At 37.0% G+C, this 17696-nt stretch overlaps 1 protein-coding gene across 6 annotated transcripts in view; it reads left to right on the top strand.

Annotated features, from left to right (window-relative positions):
* Positions 1 to 296: 296 nt before the first annotated feature.
* LOC130550008 (ephrin type-B receptor 3-like) overlaps positions 297 to 17696 on the top strand; it is a 47576-nt gene continuing 30176 nt past the window's right edge. For 3 of the 6 annotated variants that reach the window (XM_057327344.1, XM_057327339.1, XM_057327343.1), the window contains exon 1: positions 297 to 881. In XM_057327344.1, coding sequence (XP_057183327.1) covers positions 818 to 881 — 64 coding nt within the window. In that variant the 5' untranslated portion in view covers positions 297 to 817. The remainder of the gene's footprint in view (positions 882 to 17696) is intronic. The other 3 variants (XM_057327342.1, XM_057327341.1, XM_057327338.1) reach the window with 1 other exon arrangement.

The following is a 17696-nucleotide window of genomic DNA, read 5'->3' as shown; positions in this document are numbered from 1 at the left end:
AAAAATGTTAGTCTTATGGCATCACTGCGAATATGTAGCATGTTAATTTTTATAATGGTAATTAATAAAGACAGGTAGCCTATTAGTAATTGCAAAAACTGAACTGTTTTAACGTGTTAAAAAATAAATGTGTACTGACATAATCTCGAGCTTTAAGAGCCGCAGAGGGGCGCTCTCACCCTTTCGAGCTCGCCAGATGATTTCGGGGGAAGATCCACAAGAATGACTGACAGCTGGTTTTAAGCATAACTCCTCCTACCATAGGCTTTCTCTCTCAGTCTTTCACTCTTTTCTTGGTTTCAGAGCAGCCGATCTTCATTCCAACGCACATGGAAAGGCAGAGGAGCCGCAGCGGTCCGGGCTCAGATGGTGAAACTCGCTCAGGGATTTTACGCGTAAAGCCACAATAAGGTGATTTTACGGGACTTACACTGGGACCGCTTTGTTATCGGACTACAACAAAATGTTGTTTGAGGAGCACTTGGCATTTAAACAACTGTTGTCCGAATAAGGATTTCATAGTGAAACATCTATAAACGGACACGCATGTTTTGCACTAATGAAAAATAAGGAGCGTTCATTCATTGGATAAATTTTAAACCTCCATCAGCGCAGTTTTAGATATTTTGCACATCGGCTGTCGGATTACACGGACTCAAAAGTGTCTATATGTTGAGAGCGTTGTGTTTTGTGGAAATATAGCTGAGAAGAACAGATCTGAAGTTGTAGAAGAAGGTCTCCGAAACTGGACTGAGGGTCTGGGGGATTTAACAATCTCCTCTTGGAGCTCCACTTTCATGTCCAAACTCTCTGGTTTATGACAATGGATTATTTGCTGTTTTTATGCAGTTTTTTGCTGCCTCTGTCATCGGCTGTTGAAGGTAAGATATTAAACGCTCTGCTATTTCTCGTAATGGTTTTACGCATCTGATCGATGGACAATCTATGTGGCATATTACGGGTCGATTCTTATTGATGCGCGTATTTAGAATTTGCGCTTTGGTCGCAGTGAATAATAATAAGGAGGTTTTTAAAGCATTCAGTTATAATAAATGCAGCAACATGCGCATTGTCTCATACTTTCCAAAAGCGCTGGGGATTTGATCTGACCATCAAATGACACCAATACACATGCAACAATACTGCAGAACGTCTCCCTTCTAATTGTTGTTTATTTTCTTTCACCAAGACAATAGTTTCCGTTCTTCCAAAGGGAAATGTCTCTACAGGGAGTCTCACTTCAGCAGCTTCTGTGTCAGGCTATCCACAAGCCCAACTCCATCTGTGGCGTGTCGTTGTAACGCAGTTGTGCGTGATTTATTTTCAGAACTAATTTAATGAAGTTTGGCAAATACATTTAAGCAATAACGTGATTAAGAAAAACATTTGATTGTGTCTGTATTAAATGCCGGTCGGCTTTCATTTCGGGCATGTGTTGGCCAATCATGGTACTTCAGTGGTCTCAAAACAATTTATTTTCGTGCGTCTTAATCAGAAACATGATTTATTTGTTTAGTAATAATTAAAATCAGTAATGAAGTTGGCTTTTGATTAAATTAATTCTGAATCTGGACCCCATTAGTCCTCCAAACCTGTTGACACCAATACAAATGAAAACGATTGTAATAGATTTTAAGGTAGAAAAATAGTCTCGATTTTTTTGCCTTTATTATTTTTTTAAATATTTTTTTTCGATAAGCATAAATTCATGATGTTGTAGTGCTACTCTGGCTTTTTGTCTGAGACTCAAAACAACAACTGAGCTATTTAATACAAATTCTTACTTTAAATTTATTTTTGATATGCACTATTATATACTGTACATACAGCTATTTTAGGCGTTTAGAATTGTATCATAAACCTAAAAAGGCTTACTTTAAAATGTCCTTTCAAAGACCGGGTTACTTTAGCATTAATTTTGCTTTCTTATAACAGATTACTGCTTTATCTTCCTTTCAGTTTAATTGTATTGTTTTTAATATGTTAAGTGGATAGATGGACGTGGGACGTTCTATACGCTTAAAGTTTAAATGACGTTGGCCAAATGAATGGTAGGCAGTATACATATTCCTGTTCTAACATGGTAAAAGTCTTACTCTCATTAAACTTCACAATCATTTAGGATTTTGTCCAGGAACTTGTAAAAACATTGGTTTATTGTCTGACAGTTTGTCGTGCGTGTTTCATTGAGAATTACTCAGATCTAAGATAGCTAGCCTAATATGTGACTACGTGTTGTTATTAGCCTACCAAAAAAATGTATATTGTTATTATTTTGTATTTACTCGGAATTACTTTTGTTCTTAATTCTTGTAGTTTTGTGTGAATTTTGGGCCTGGTGATTTATCTCCTTTTAAGACCCATTTGAATCTCAAACAAATAAAAACTGCATGTGTCATATGGATTTTAATGACTAATTTTATGAATTAAGCCATTACATTTTAGATGTGGGGTAAATATTCTCGTTAGCGTGTTACTTTGAGTAGCCTAACTTTGTCTGTGGGCGTATAGAGCCATTTCCAGTTTACGGGCTCAAAAACGAATATGGGCCACCTGAGCTCTCAAATCACAGTGTTAAAATACTAACACAACACTTGTTTGTCTTTTCCGTTCAATGCCTTAAATGTAATATTTTAATTAAATCAAATTTAATAAAAAAAAACATCCTGGTATTGAGCGCATCAGCCATCCTCTGTGCTTTTGTAGTGATAATGCAAAGGTAAACCCAGTTAAAGCAGAATATACATCTTATTTAGGCCTATATGCCATTTTGGGGGTAAACTCCATTAACTTGAGAAACAGGAAAATAATAACAGGAAACACCCATCGTTGAAGAGCTGTACTTTGATTCTAAACACAAGGCCTTGGGAGAAGATCAAGCAAAAAACATTTAGCTATGTTTAGTTGTACACACACACACACACACACACATATATATATATATATATATATATATATATATATGTCGCTTAAATTATTAATATTACTGTCCATTAACATTAAATCAACTACTATAATAAAAATAATATTGATAATAAATAATGTGTAGATACTCTAGCCTAGTCATAAGATTAAACCCACAATTATATTTATGAAAATGCAATATTGACAAATACAATATATATATATTTTAATTACGATATTTTATTATTATAGATTACAATTAAAATGATATTGGTAATTATTATTATTGGAAAAAAAACATTAATTTGTTATTAGCAAAAGTATTATTATTATGGTTGAAATGTATAGGCTGAGATTTGAAATGTATGCGATTTCATCCTTTTGTTAAATTGTCTGCTGTTCACACATTTTGTAGTCACGCCTACACTCTTAATGTATTCAGTCAAAGAAAAGCGCACCCCTCTATAGTATACATTTTTTTCACAATTTATGTTGCGTTTTATATTTCATGCCATATATATTATTTCTTTTAATACTTTAAAATTAAAAAGGCTAAAAAAGACGAAACTAGTAGGCTTAACTGGTCCGCCCAATGCCATATTAGGTTTGATTTGTAATGTGATTTGTAATGTGAATGTCCTTATAGGTGATCTAAACAAATAAATATGAAACAACATATACATATTTATAAGGATATGTATATAGATCTAAACAGTAATTATTTATCTTTATCATAACATGTTTATAATAAAACTGTGCAGTTGTTAGTTTTACCTGACCCCATTACTTTCATTCCCGAGTCATGTTTATTTGGTCCTGTCAAATAATATTTTTGCTTGGATAATTCAAATTAAATGTAATGCTATACCACTTATTATAATTTTGCATTGTTACAGTGCAACTTTACAGTGAAGATACAAACAAGTAATTTAATTCAGATATCACCCCATGACAAACCATTTTTATAATGTACTATATGTATCACAGTCTATTTTAGGTTTGGCTTGATCAGTTTAAGTTTTTTGTTACTCGTTTAAAAAAAATACATATTCTTATTATAAGAGTTTTGAGTAAGAGGTATTGAAAGGTCATATGTTAAACACAGGTCACGCTGAGCAGATTTCCACTGGGTTTGTTTCAGACCCTTGTAAGGAGCTCACAGGGATCTTTGACATAATCTTAAAGATGCTATGAAATCCAGACTGTGTTGCTCAACATAACAAATGCTCCATCAACGTGAACTAGTTGACATTACTAACCTACATCAGCATTTATAACATTTTGAGCTCAGGACTCTTCTGGCAGTAAAACCTGATGGCATTCTCAGCCTGGCAACGAATAATAACCCATACAGAAGCCAATTTTTAACCAAGAGGTCTGTTAATTGATGAAGAAGGGGACGGGATGCAGACTGGAATGTAGAATTCACTCTTTTTTCGAGAGTCCACTCAAAAGGGCCATCCTGGCAGCTGACGGAAAAGGCCTTTACAGAAAACTAGGTCTTTGACACTCGCGACAGTGTGAGGAGAGAATGTGTCTAGGCCTGAATAGTGCCAAAATCCCCCTGGTGCTGTCTGCAGCTACTGAAGCGGAATGAGAGAGGGAAATTGAGAGCAAAAGAGATGCAGAGAGAGGAGGAATTGAGAGAAAGAGAGACATCGGACCTCGATTTCTGTCTTCAGTTGGTTAGGAGCAAGATGGGTGGCGTTGGCAAGAGATATATCTGCTTCCAAAACGCCTTTTGAAAAGCGGGGTGGCGTCGCAGAATACGCAAACAAAGTCACATGATGACAAGCCCGATAAATTTTACTTTTCATTTGAATGGCTTTCCTTCTCAGGCCTAGGCAGAAGATTTTTTTTTAAGTTTTAAAATTGCTCTTGGACTGCAGGCACACAAACGTTCGATGAAATTTACACAGTACAGGAGGACTTTCTCCTTGCTTAGGAATAACTATGAAAGTCGCAATATTCATGCTACTTTTATGACTGTCATGGGTTATTTAGCGTTTTATGATTATTTAAAGATTGTACTGCCATAAACTCTAAAACAAGTAGCACAGTGAAAACTGGTGCTACCAGCATTTCGCTTTCATTGCTGAAAGTCTTGTAAATTGGCCACTGTGTAACCCCAATTCTGACATGTTATTCATTTGTTTATGCAATGAAACAATTTGCACCCGAAGACACAAGATAAAACAGAGGCAGTTTTATACTAGAACACTGAATGTGAAACCTTTAATCATTCTATGAGCACGTAGTGCACACATGTGTCAAAATATGAATAAACACAAGTTCCACACATACGTAACGAGCCCAGAAGACAGAACGGAGATGAGTGATCGTCGCATGTGCTTCATGAGAATTGATTAACTCATTCAGAGTGAGGAAAGTCAGAGTGAGGAAAATCCTCCAAAATTTGGTTAGTTCTGATATTTTGCTGGACTATGTTTTATGAGATTTAGGGTAATGTAGCAGATTTAGTTACATTTACATTTATTAATTTAGCTGATGCTTTTATCTAAAGGGTCTTACAGTTCATGAAGAAGAAGCAGTTTTGTTACTCATGATCGTATCTGTCAATTTAAAACCGAACCCTATATAATTCTTAAAATCAATAAATATCTATAATCCACAACTTTTTAAATAAAAGCAAAACTATATAGTTTACAAATCTAATTTAAATGAGGCAATGTGTGATGTCAGAAGCCCTGCAGGAAACATTAGGTGCAAATGTCTGCTTTGATGATCAATATGGGCATGTGTCAACGTGTTGGGGGGTTTAGGACTAATGATAGCTACTAAACTCTTTGGTATAAATAAAACCAGGCCTATGGATTGTTGAAACATGCTCTTAATCTCAACATCAAACGCAGAGAGCCCGAGGCAGGGGCCCAAAAGCACACCAGCCCTTTACCCTTTCTGTTAGCCAAATTTGCACTTTTGCGTCATGCTGTTCAATTACACATCTGTTCACTTTATACGAATCATACCATGAATGTGTATTTCTACCCAGATATATTTTGACTGTGCCATTTTTTTAGCATCTAGCAATGTTAATACAATCTCTCAAGACGGTAAATATATTTAAATATATTTATTAATATGTTAAAACATTTTATGAATTAGTTAAAATATGTTATTTCCTTATTCACATTGAATATGTTAAACAATATAACAAATGTATAAAACAAAACATACAGTAGGCTAACAATGTTTGCAACTTTAACTATGTTAAAGTAAACATCAGAACTGCATACATTTGGCAGACGGCAAATGCAAAATGAGCAGATGCTAAAAATGCCTTATGGATGAATTTATTGCATTATGAACTGGTGTTAAACAGGAATGCTTTTGTTCCTTGCTTGGTCTGCCACCTTTCCATTTGGTGTCTGGAATAAGAGTGACAGAGCTTTGGCAAGGTGTGAATGCAGATACATGAGAAATTTGGTTCATGTTTTAAAAGCATCTGAGGGTGGTTTATGTCTGTCTGTTGTGTCTGTGTGAGTATTTTAAATTTAGGCTAAATCTTATTTATAGATAAGCTGACTCATGTAAATCCAAATCAAGTGCAGTATATGGATGTGGAGAACATTTATTTAGTAATTTTTCTTTCAATTTAATCTTTATCTACCACTCATAACATCTGAAGTAACAATTTACATTTAATAAAACTGTCTAGTGCTAGGAATTAAGGCACTGTATACTTTACTGTACAATACAACAATGATCACTTTATCACTATTTCTGCAAGTATCCACTGCTGCATGGATTTACCAAAAATACATTAAAACAAGTCAGACCCAAGAAGACACCAGTATCTCTTTATTACGAAAAACAAACAAAACATAAGATCAAACAGTATTGCATGATTTGCCCTTCCAATGGACACTTAATTTCCTCCATCATTCCTTACCAGCAATCTGTACGCACTATCCATCTTTCTCTCAGCCCTTTCCAAACACTGCATCCAATTTCTGCAGGGTCACCACCCACATCCAATCAGAGTTTCCCAATGAATTAGTGTGACTGATCCATTTATGGCTCGTTGTCAGGCTTGATCGATCACACTTCCATGTCACTTAGCTTTTCTGGCAACTAACCTTTCAAAATGTGCCAAGCCTTCTAAAGCTTCATTAGCAGCTGTTTTTATGACTTATTGCTTCCTATTTCCTGTCAGGTTTCTGAAAGTTATTAGATTGTATCTGAACTGCCTTGAAGAAAAGGTGCTCATCACCTCTCACGCACAGATGAAATGACATATTTCAGCAGTGACCTCATAACTGCCATTTTCCAGCACAGAAATCCAATGTCAGAGCACCAGAGAAGGGCAGAGGTGATAAATATGAGGTATTCTGTGCAACCTCAAGTAACTACGAGCCACAGCCAGTGGCTTATCTGTTATTAAAGTGCCCTCAACCTGAACTGGAGAGATCAGGACATAGGCAAACAAAGGGACCGAGAAAGACTCTGAGAATTGTCCGCCATCCAAAAGGCACTTGGTACAGTATTGGTTGAGCAGTTTGTGTGAAAAGGTGCTGAGTGGAGATACAATGGTAACAGACCGAGGCTGGTCAGATGGGGTTATGAATGCAGTAAAATTGAGGCAGGGCGCAGGACAGTGAGAGCAGAGAGTTTTCATCTTTTGTCTTGGACAGCTGCCACGGATCTCTCTCTGCATCTTAAATTTGACTCGCTCTGCCTGAGAGGAGATCATTGTTTCTGTTTTTTCCTTCCTCTGTCTGTCTTTCTACCTATCATTCTTTCTTCCGCGGTAGCTGAAGAAAAGTCTTGAAGTGTCCTATAAGGAATATGCAAGGGTTTTTAATGAATCTGAAAAGCCAGCGAGCCTTCAACCTGCACTTGAGATAAGGCCCTCCTGACAGTGGGAAAGTGGAGAGGAAGGTTACAGTCTGCATACAGAAACTCACAGCAAAAAAATGTATAGACCGATGGTATCTCGTATGTTGCAACAGTTGGTAGTTTGAAACTGTCATTGTTTTCATCTGTAAACTCGTATCTAAAGGTACAGTAGCATTTAGATGCAAAGAGGCAGTGAAAAGGATGACAACCTGGCAAAAACTGAGAGAACAAGAGCGGGAAGTTCACAGCTCCTACCCCCAACAGGTGGGTTATGTCCAGACAGGGAGGCTAAAGACAATGCCCTTCTTTCTGTACTCTGTTTACCATCTTTCTCATCGCCTCCCCGTCACATCTTAGGTATACTTTCCCACCATCCCTTCCCTGTTTCTCAGTTTTCTCTGGGCACCTTATGTGTCCATCTCTTATCAGGGAGAGCTCCTAATTGTAGTGTTATTCTTCTATGTGTTATCTTACCCGTGATATCAGAACTCCAGACAATGGGGACAGACCCTGTTTACCCACAAGACCTCTGTTCTATACAACCATTGATAAGATTTGTGTGTAAGATGTGTGTGTTCTTTCTTCACAACTCTATTCTGTCACGGTATCCTTTGGGATCAAGTTGTACGTCTATATGCAATGTAAGTCAAGCTCCTGCATGAAAGATTTGACATCTCTTGATACCTTGTTGCTCATGGCATTTAAGAAAATCTGAGAGCAGGTTCCTTTCCATGACATCAGAGTAAAAAAATTAACACCATACTGTCGTAATCCCATACATTGTTTGAAGGCGAGTCAAACTGGGGTCTCTAACTAAGAACTAGAGCAACATGGGCATGCCGAAGTGACGCAAACTCTCCTGGGGTGTGAAAGCAAGCATATTGATGTGAAATGGAGCCAGCACTAGAAACAAATTAAAATATCCCATAGCCAGATGGGGATGGTGGACTAAGGGGCCCTATTTATATCATGGTGTGAGAAACACCAAAGGGAAACAGCTTCATTGCCACTTTTGCCCAGTTGTATCCTCAGGGAAATAGCCTAAAAGGATGGTGATGATTAGCGATTCAATTTAGCCAGGCGTCGGTCAATGCAGCAGGCCAGGAGGAGATGGTTGCTCCCTTTCCATCAAAACAGGTTGGTGATCGAAATCTCCATGGACAAGGTTTCTCTCCCTTGGTTAATTAAGCCAGCAATTTGTCACTGTTCTTACTTATTCATAAATCTTCCTTTCAATTTGAGACGGCTTGGTCTAAGTAGGGGAGCACTTAAGGGCGATCTATAGTTCAGCTTTGTGTCTGCTTAATGAATCAAGATGCTGCAGCAGAATGTACTTATTTATTAAAGAACATCAAGGTGCAATGTTTACAGATTTTTTTTATTATGAGCTTTATGCCACTTTTATAAATACAGTACAATTGAAGGGCCATAGTTAAGCGTTTAGAGTGAGTTAGCGACGTATAGTACCAAAATTCAAATTTTGTTTGCTTGTTTGCATAGAAAAACAGACCACATTCCAGAAATTCTTTTGGTTTCCATACATGTGGGTTTCTAAAAAATAGTTAGTTTATTTAGTCTAAGTAAGCACATATAACCTCTTACTACTACAGTATAAAAGTTATTTGGGTGTTCCAAGGCAATACTATTTTCCAAGAACTTTGGAAACCATCAGTGTTGACCTCCATTGTATGGACACTAAAACCATGGAGACGTTTGTCAAAATATCTGCTAAATATCTGTTCTGCATAAGAAAGGGTCATGTACAGGTTTTGAATAACACAAGAGTGAATAAATTATTTCAGAAGTTTTATTTTTGGCGAATTATCCCTTTAACATGCCAACTACTGAAATTCATTTTTCCTATCATTCGCTGTATGTTTTCTTATCTACCTTTAAAAAATGTAGTGTCATCCATCTCCACCAGCCTGTTTTGAAGTTATGAGGGACAGATTCATAGACTCACACATCCGTCTTATGAGGAAGACGTAAATACAGGGTTTTTACAAATATACACTGTATGGTCATCCCATCAGTGATGGGACAGCTGACTTGTTTCTATGATTAATATATGCTGAGGTTCAGTCCACACCCAATGGTTCTTTTGATGAGCACTTTCATGTTGAACTCATCGTGCTTGGAGACCACCAAGAGTTGTAACATACCTGAAACGCAGAAGGTTACATAAAGGTTCCAGGCAGTCAAGGTGTGGTTACAAGGTCTGTAATCAGAGCCGAGGCCACCAAGTTTTCATGACGAAACGTCTATCTTTGTGTGTGTAGTTGCTTTAGTGGATATATGTGTATGAGTTCCAGTGTGCGAACAATCCCAAACGTCTCATTATCTTTCTACCTGTCAATTGCATCTTTCAGCACCTGTAGTTTCTTAATTGAAGGCCGTTCTCAGAAATAGTGTGTTCCGCAGCTCTTGTCTTTGTGCCACCTTTGCTATGTGTACGTTTGTTTCGCAGGCCTTTCACATTATACATATACAGTATGTACTTACAGTACATATATACCACATCTTATTGATGCCATTTATTGGTTCATTGTTTGTTCGGTGTAGACGCTGTCAAAGCAATGTGTTTGACTTATCAGTCAATGATTGACTCAAGATTGTGCTAACCCTCCAAGTCACCTGCACTTCAGACTCCTGTATTTCCCATTTCTCTCATATGCCACCCCTGTTGACTCAACTCTATTATCTAGTGAGACCATTCACCTTGATTCCCCAAATGGGTACTACTGTCTTTAAATAAGAGTTGTGCTGTGTTTTAGTGCCATGTTTCCAGCGACACACGCACTGTTCCTGTATCATTATATAGTTATTTCTGGTGGAAATGCCACATGTCCAAACTTGATTTAAATATCACATAAACAAAATATTTTTGATGATCATATTGCTATTTATATTTTACAAATGAAATGTAGTTCATAATATTTGACATCTTTACTTTATGTTTGATTTGACATTTATTTGGTTTTGTTTGATGATGTAAATAAAAAGATACGATTATTCCACTGTAAAAAAAATCTGTAAAAAAACCTGATTTTTTTTCAGCTGGATTGACAAATATAGCGTAAAATAATATTTTTTTCCTGTAAAATTAGTGGAAGTTTTTGTACAATTAACTGTGTACAAAAATAAACTGTAAAAAAATCTAATCTTGTTAAAATAAAACAGAAATTTTCTGTCAGCTGGGTGCCAGAAATAAACTTTAAAATAATGTTTTCCTGTAAAATTAAATGGTTTCCCCGTTTTTCTTGTAAATTTGCTGTCTTTTCTGTAGATGTATGTTTTTTTTTACATTTAACATAACAAATTACAGATTTTTTTGTAAAATTGGATAAATAAAACAACTGCTTCATGTTGTTAGATTTAAGGTAAAAAAATGTAAGCAATTATACATTATAAATCTGAATGATATGATACATCTTCACAGTTAAAGGGATAGTTCACTCAAATATATATATATATATATATATATATATAATATATAATTATACTATATATAATTATATATATATATTATTATGCTGTCAATCGAAAAATGATTAATCACACATTTTCTGTGATTAATCACGATTAATCACACATAACAATAATATTTTAAAATATACTTTTACATTTTAATAATTTCACATTTAATCTTCAAATTGATGTAGAAACAACATATTTCTTTAACAGCGTCATTTTATGAATGAAAGAAAACATTTTGATATTAGTACTGTAACTGATGTCTCTATTAAATTGATTATTTTAACATTAATTATAGCCATTCAACAATATAATTGAGAGCTATCATGAAATATACAGAAATTGAAGGAAGTTCTCAAACACTTTAAAGTCTTTAATGCTAAATTATCAATTAAATGCAGAAGAATTCTCATTAAAGCTACAAAATCACATTGATTTCTTCTTTTATTTTGTTCTTTGATTAACATTAGTGACAGGAGTCACAGCAGCACGTTTAAGAACGCGGCCCCTTTAATAGCTGTCTCAGTACGCAGATCTGACCGTCACCGCACTCCCATTTTCACAACCCTTTGCATTCATTTAAGATTTTATTTTACACTTTGAAGTTTTGCTTAAGAAAATTCTAGACAAAACGGGCTTTCTGACATAATCTTGTATGGTTTTATCCATTCAAGCACGAAAGAGAACTTAACACGGATGCGCTGTCTGACAGAGATTCACCGACGCAGCATTCAGCCCATGACTGTTTACACCAGACTGGACCTCGCGTTGCGTTTTGCCGCGTCCCACAGTTAAGAAGCTTTCTATCTTCATTGAACGCGTCAAAGCAACTGTTTAAAATCGCGCTTAAGTGGTTTAAAAGCCTGTACACGAATAAGAGCGTGATTACATAATGTAACGCTAGACAAAGAATGTCAAAACAAACGGATGCTGCGTTAATTGCGTTAAATATTTTTCACGCGTTAATTTGAAAAAATTAATCGCATGCGTTAACGTTGACAGCCCTAATATATATTATTGTTTCTTCACCCTCATCTTGTTCCAAACCTGCATGACTTTCTTCTGCAGAACACAAAAGAAGATTTTTTTAAGAACGCTGGTAACCAAACAGCACTGGCCCCCATTGACTCCTCCATCTCAAACTCCCTCCCTCCTTCTCACCAGGCCCTCTACTGAGAACCATAAATCAATGGAGCTCAGTAGCCTGTTGGGGGTTTACCGTCTGTAGGGGGTATTGGTGGCCCAGGCTCCCCAGCCACTGGCTTTAGTTACACATCAATGAAGGGTGAATAATACATTAGTCAGCCCCTGACAGTACAGCTCTTGTCAGGCAGGCAGACAGAGTCTCCCCCGGCCCTTCATCAGCGCATCTGTGCTATAATCAGTCGCTGGAGATGTACCTCATCTTGGCCTACCTCTCTCCCACCTGATTCACTTACGGTGTATGCAAATATTATGATATTTTAACGCTCGCTATGGGGGGTTAAGTAGACATTGTCTATAAAGAAGATGGAGTATGAGCGTAGCTGTAGCGGAAAGTGGTTTCAGCAAACACTGTCCAGGTCTAGAGCTTCAAGTGACACCATAAAGTCTAATTTACCAGTTTGATGCAGACTTCTCTAGAGTCTGATTTAAATCCAGAGACGTTCATGTGACTAGCACACCCCATTACAAAAACATACACACTCTCCCTCCAAATATATCAAGGCTTTTATTTAATTGCAGAGACATTTAAACCCCTGGCCATATGGGGAACCCTAGAATTGGATGTCAACTGTTCTATCAACCTTCTCCAGCATAGTTGCCCAGAAATGAACTTCCATCACTAATACGTTCTCTCACAATCTGTGAGTCAATTTGCAGTAAGTGAAACACTTAAGTGCACGATCGTGCCACCGCCAATGACCCAGACGTCCGCGTGTGCTAATCAGGCGGTTGTTGCTTTTTTAATCAACATCCAGAAGTCAGGGGTGGAGCCTGCTTAGAATCAGACGGTCACGTCTAGCAAATAAATGGCATACAGTGTGCCAGTCTGTGCGTCTGTGTGTTAAAGAGTCCATTTAAAGAGGTCTAACGAGTCAAGTTATTACCACATCCTAGTGTGAGATTAATTAACTGAACGGGAATTAGGAACCCGGCAGATGAGATATTGCAGACCGACGTGCAGAGAACCATAACAAACTTAAATGTATTTGCTTTAGCCAGAATCAGCAAGCACCTGGGATCTGACTATTTTTTACACTTGGTCAGAGGTGTAAAGAGTACCTGAAAAACATACTTAAGTAAAAGTACAGATACCTTGCAGTGAAAATTACTCCATTACAAGTTACAAGTCACCAATTCCAAAAAGACTTAAGTAAAAGTCTTTGAGTATCTGATTTTAACAGTACTTGAGTATATTACTAATACTGAATGTAGGCTCAAAGCAGCACTAGTCCTCAACACTTAAGAGACATGTCAGTGAAAAACAAGAAACAGTCGATTCGTGAGGAGAGCAATCGCATTTCTTTTCTTAAATCATAATAAGACTGAACACCTCAAAATTGCAACAAATAATGGTCGACACCATAACCTACATCTATTACAAAAACCCAAGTCTCATTTAAGATCAAGTGCTCATAAGTAAGCTAACATTCTTCAAAAAGGTCTCTTCAATATAACGGATAAATAAAATAATGTTAGGTAAAATTAAAAAGTCAAAGCCAGCGATTGTCAACTACCTGATAATGCACTCGTATTCACATTAATAAGTAAGGGCAAAATTCAGAAGAAGTACCTTCAATGCCCTTTAAATGGCAATATTAATTATTCTGTAGCAAAAATAAACTTCTGCAAAAAAAGATAGGTGCCATGCAAAATGTAATGTGTAATTGCATTAGTCATTACAAATGTAGTGGAGTAAAGAGTACATATACTTGTTCAAAAATGTAGTCAAGTAGAGAGTAAAAATTGCTAATATCTTTAATACTCAGTACAACTACAAAGTAGCCAAAAAGATACTTAAGTACAGTAACTAATTACATTTACTCCAATACTTTACACCACTGCACTTGATATGTATCTATATGCGAGTTTAGCATTTACTAGAGTTTAGCATCGTTTAATAAAGGGATAGTTCACCCAAAAATAAAAATTCTGTCATCATTTACTCACCTTTGTGTTGTTCCAAATCTGTATAAATGTCTTTGTTCTGATGAACGCAAAGAAAGATATTTGAAAGAATGATAATAAGCAAACAGTCCTTGGACCCCATTGACTGCCATAGTAGGAAAAATTACTTCATATTTGTTTTTGTTCTGTTGAACACAAAAGTAGATATTTTGAAGAATGTAGGACAGCAAACAGTTCTGGGTCACTTTTGACTACCATTGTAATTTTTCCTACTATGGTGGCTAGTCAGTGGGGTCCAAGAACTGCTTGGTTACAAACATGCGTCCAAATATCTTTCTCTGTGTTCAACCAAACAAAGAAATGTATACAAGTTTGGAACAACTTAAGAGTTAGTAATTCATGACAGAATTTTCATTTTTGGGTAAATTGTCCGTTTAAGACACACACAGTGGCCCAATAGTGATTATAATCCTACAGACAATAATTCTACAGTGAATAGTAAAGCTTTTAATTAAAAATGCTATTAAAAGTCTTCACTGTTTGTTTTAAATTTATGTTTTATGCTTTGCAACAATGCAAAATTGTAAAGAGGGCTACAGATAGGGGGGGGGGGGTTGGGGGTAACTAAAAAATAGCAAATTCATACATGCTAAATGTTGTTCTACATGTTAAATGTCCAATGTTGTGTGATTATTGGTTGTGAGAGCATTGAAAATGTTGGCATGGGCCATATGTTGCTGTTCAGGTATTTCTAAAGTGCCAGAGTGTGTTAGCCAGAAGGAGTCTTTGATCTATATGAAACCACAATGAATGAACTTAAAAATGATAGTGTCCCTTTCACTCAGGAGAGCTCCCAAACCCACCTAACCACACTGAAGTCATCGGTCTCATTCAGCGCCCCTGTGTAGGCGTGTGTTTGTGCATGTATTTGTCGGCTCAACAGTCACAAAGGCCCTACCTAACCGCATTCCTGCTGGTTACTGCCTAACCTTTCTTTGTTGTTGCGGCCCTGACCTGAATCAGACAATGATTGGGCAGGTAAACATTAACCAGCAGCTCTGGGCATAATGAGCTAACGTGAGAAGAGCTAGTCAGAGAGACCTCAGGCTAGTCTGTCACATGTGGTGAGAAATGTAAAAGAAAGCAAGAACGTCAGATAAGAACGTCTATTATGCTGTGGTGAGCTGGAGCCATTAGACATGTTTTCTTTGTTCGAGCAGGTAAACCACAATGTATCCTAATAATTAGCATGTAGCGCGGCAGCCAAAACTGAGGTATGGATTTGTTCTCATGTCAGTTGTTCTGCAGTAGTTGCCAATGCTAATATGTGACAGCGGTGGGGAAGGCTAACGGGAAGCTAGCATGGTTCTGCTGTAGCAGTTAATGTTTCCAACGTAAGAAATGAAAAGGAATCTATCTCAACCTCACTGGCAACCACAGACAGTATAGTTGAAACATTATAAAGCGATCGAAAGCCACTGGAATGCCGGAAATGTGGACCACATTCAGTCCAGTAGCAGCTGTCCCATGATGTGAAGCAGAAATATCTTATTATATTTAACAGTCATTAGAGGTTACTGTATTTCTTTGGCAAAATGTTGTTTGACTGATGACTATATCAAGAAAACTTTACCTAATATCCTTTACCTAAGAGTTCTGTTAATTTTTTCTGCACCCATTATTTTTCAGGTTTATGACAGGGTTGATCAACAGATGAGTACTGAGGTCAACAAGTTTTGTATGTTTTAATATTGATTTTTTTTGTCATTTAATTAGCATGATGTGCTTTATTGCACATGTGCAACACCTCCAGCTGCCATCCTTGTTCACTCACTCGCTTTGTATATATTGATCAGAAAGAGTGATGTCACATTTTTGACATCATCCCAACATGTCCTGTAAACATCTTATCTAAAGATTAAAAGAGAGAGAAACTGAGGGGTTTCGGGGACTTTCAAAAACCGTCAAACTCTGAAGTACCTCCTCAGTGTTATGCCATGGCAAACAGCTCTGGGTGGTCCCCGGGGATAATGCTATTACCATATATTTAGCCTGGATGTCTGCTGGATGCCTCAGCAGAGGTATAATGAATGTGTCAAAGGGAGCAGGCTGTTGGAGAGATGGAGACGAGTCCCTGGACAGCATCTAGAGCAGACAGTTCTTCTCTGCAGCTGACAGGCAAGGCCAGTGGGCAGCTCTGTGCCAAAATACCTTTATAATGAACCTGGAATGGTTAAGTCAGGAGTAGTTCTTGGCCTGTTCTTGGCTTTGACTACAAAACACAATGGGCTATGAGGAAATACAGAGGTATTTCCAAAAACAGCACATTGAGAACATTGAGGGAGGATGTATTTCGTATTTTCTATTTCATATTATTATTGTTTTGAAAGAAGATAATGATGATAGCTCATGCTAATGGTCAAACGCCAGCATGCCATTGTTTGCAGTGTTTGGAAGGTGTTTGTGTACCCCCGCCAACTATATCACTAGGACGTTTTAGATGCCCCCCACCCTATTGCTTAATGAACACACAGCGCACCTAAAACACATACAGTAGCTTCTCCTCTATACACAAAAATAAATAAACTAAAGAACATCATTCGTTCTATCTAATAAATTATGCCAATGTCCTACTGTCCTTTTTGATTTATGTAAAGAACATCTTCAGTACAGTTCATAACACACCGTTGCTACCAGGTGCCAGATTTTGCGACGTAGCTTGACTGAGATCTGAGTTGTGGGTAACGACACATTGAGCTCTATTGAGCGTGGAGGCATATATCAGGCAGTTTCAAAAAGACCTTTTCAGTCGCATTGGCAGACTTGAATTCCTGGCAGTTTATTACAGTCAGAGTAGAATTTCAACCAGAACGATAAAATCAATCAAAACACAGTTATCATGATTATAGCCTTTTTATGTCTTTCGCTTGAGGAAAGGAGATGTGTTTGACAATTGGTTAAAACGTGCTTATACCAAGCTGAGCCAATGGTAGGATTCGTCACGCTCGCTGGATTGCAATTTTCCTCACTTATTTCAAGAATGCAGACTCTGTAAATTTTTACATGACTTCGGGGCTTTGGATTTATTTTTAGGAAAAACAAAAGCAGCATCACTTTTCAAAGTGATTCTAAAAGTTCAGACTGTAAGTGGTAATTGGACGAGCCACCATTGTTAAATGCTGTTGTACACATAGCTGTGACTTTACGTTATACAATAATGTTATTGCCAAGCTACCATGATGTTAGGTGACTGTAAACAGCCTACAGCTAGAATAATGAACTATATAATATTAAATTATATGTATTTTTGTGTAATTGAATATAATTGTTTATTCTGATTACATTAC

Source organism: Triplophysa rosa, unplaced genomic scaffold (assembly GCF_024868665.1).
Source record: "Triplophysa rosa unplaced genomic scaffold, Trosa_1v2 scaffold214_ERROPOS343816, whole genome shotgun sequence".
In the NCBI taxonomy this organism is placed as follows: Eukaryota; Metazoa; Chordata; class Actinopteri; order Cypriniformes; family Nemacheilidae; genus Triplophysa; species Triplophysa rosa.
Note: the sequence above shows the minus strand (reverse complement) of the source record. Positions and strands in the feature narration are given on the sequence as shown.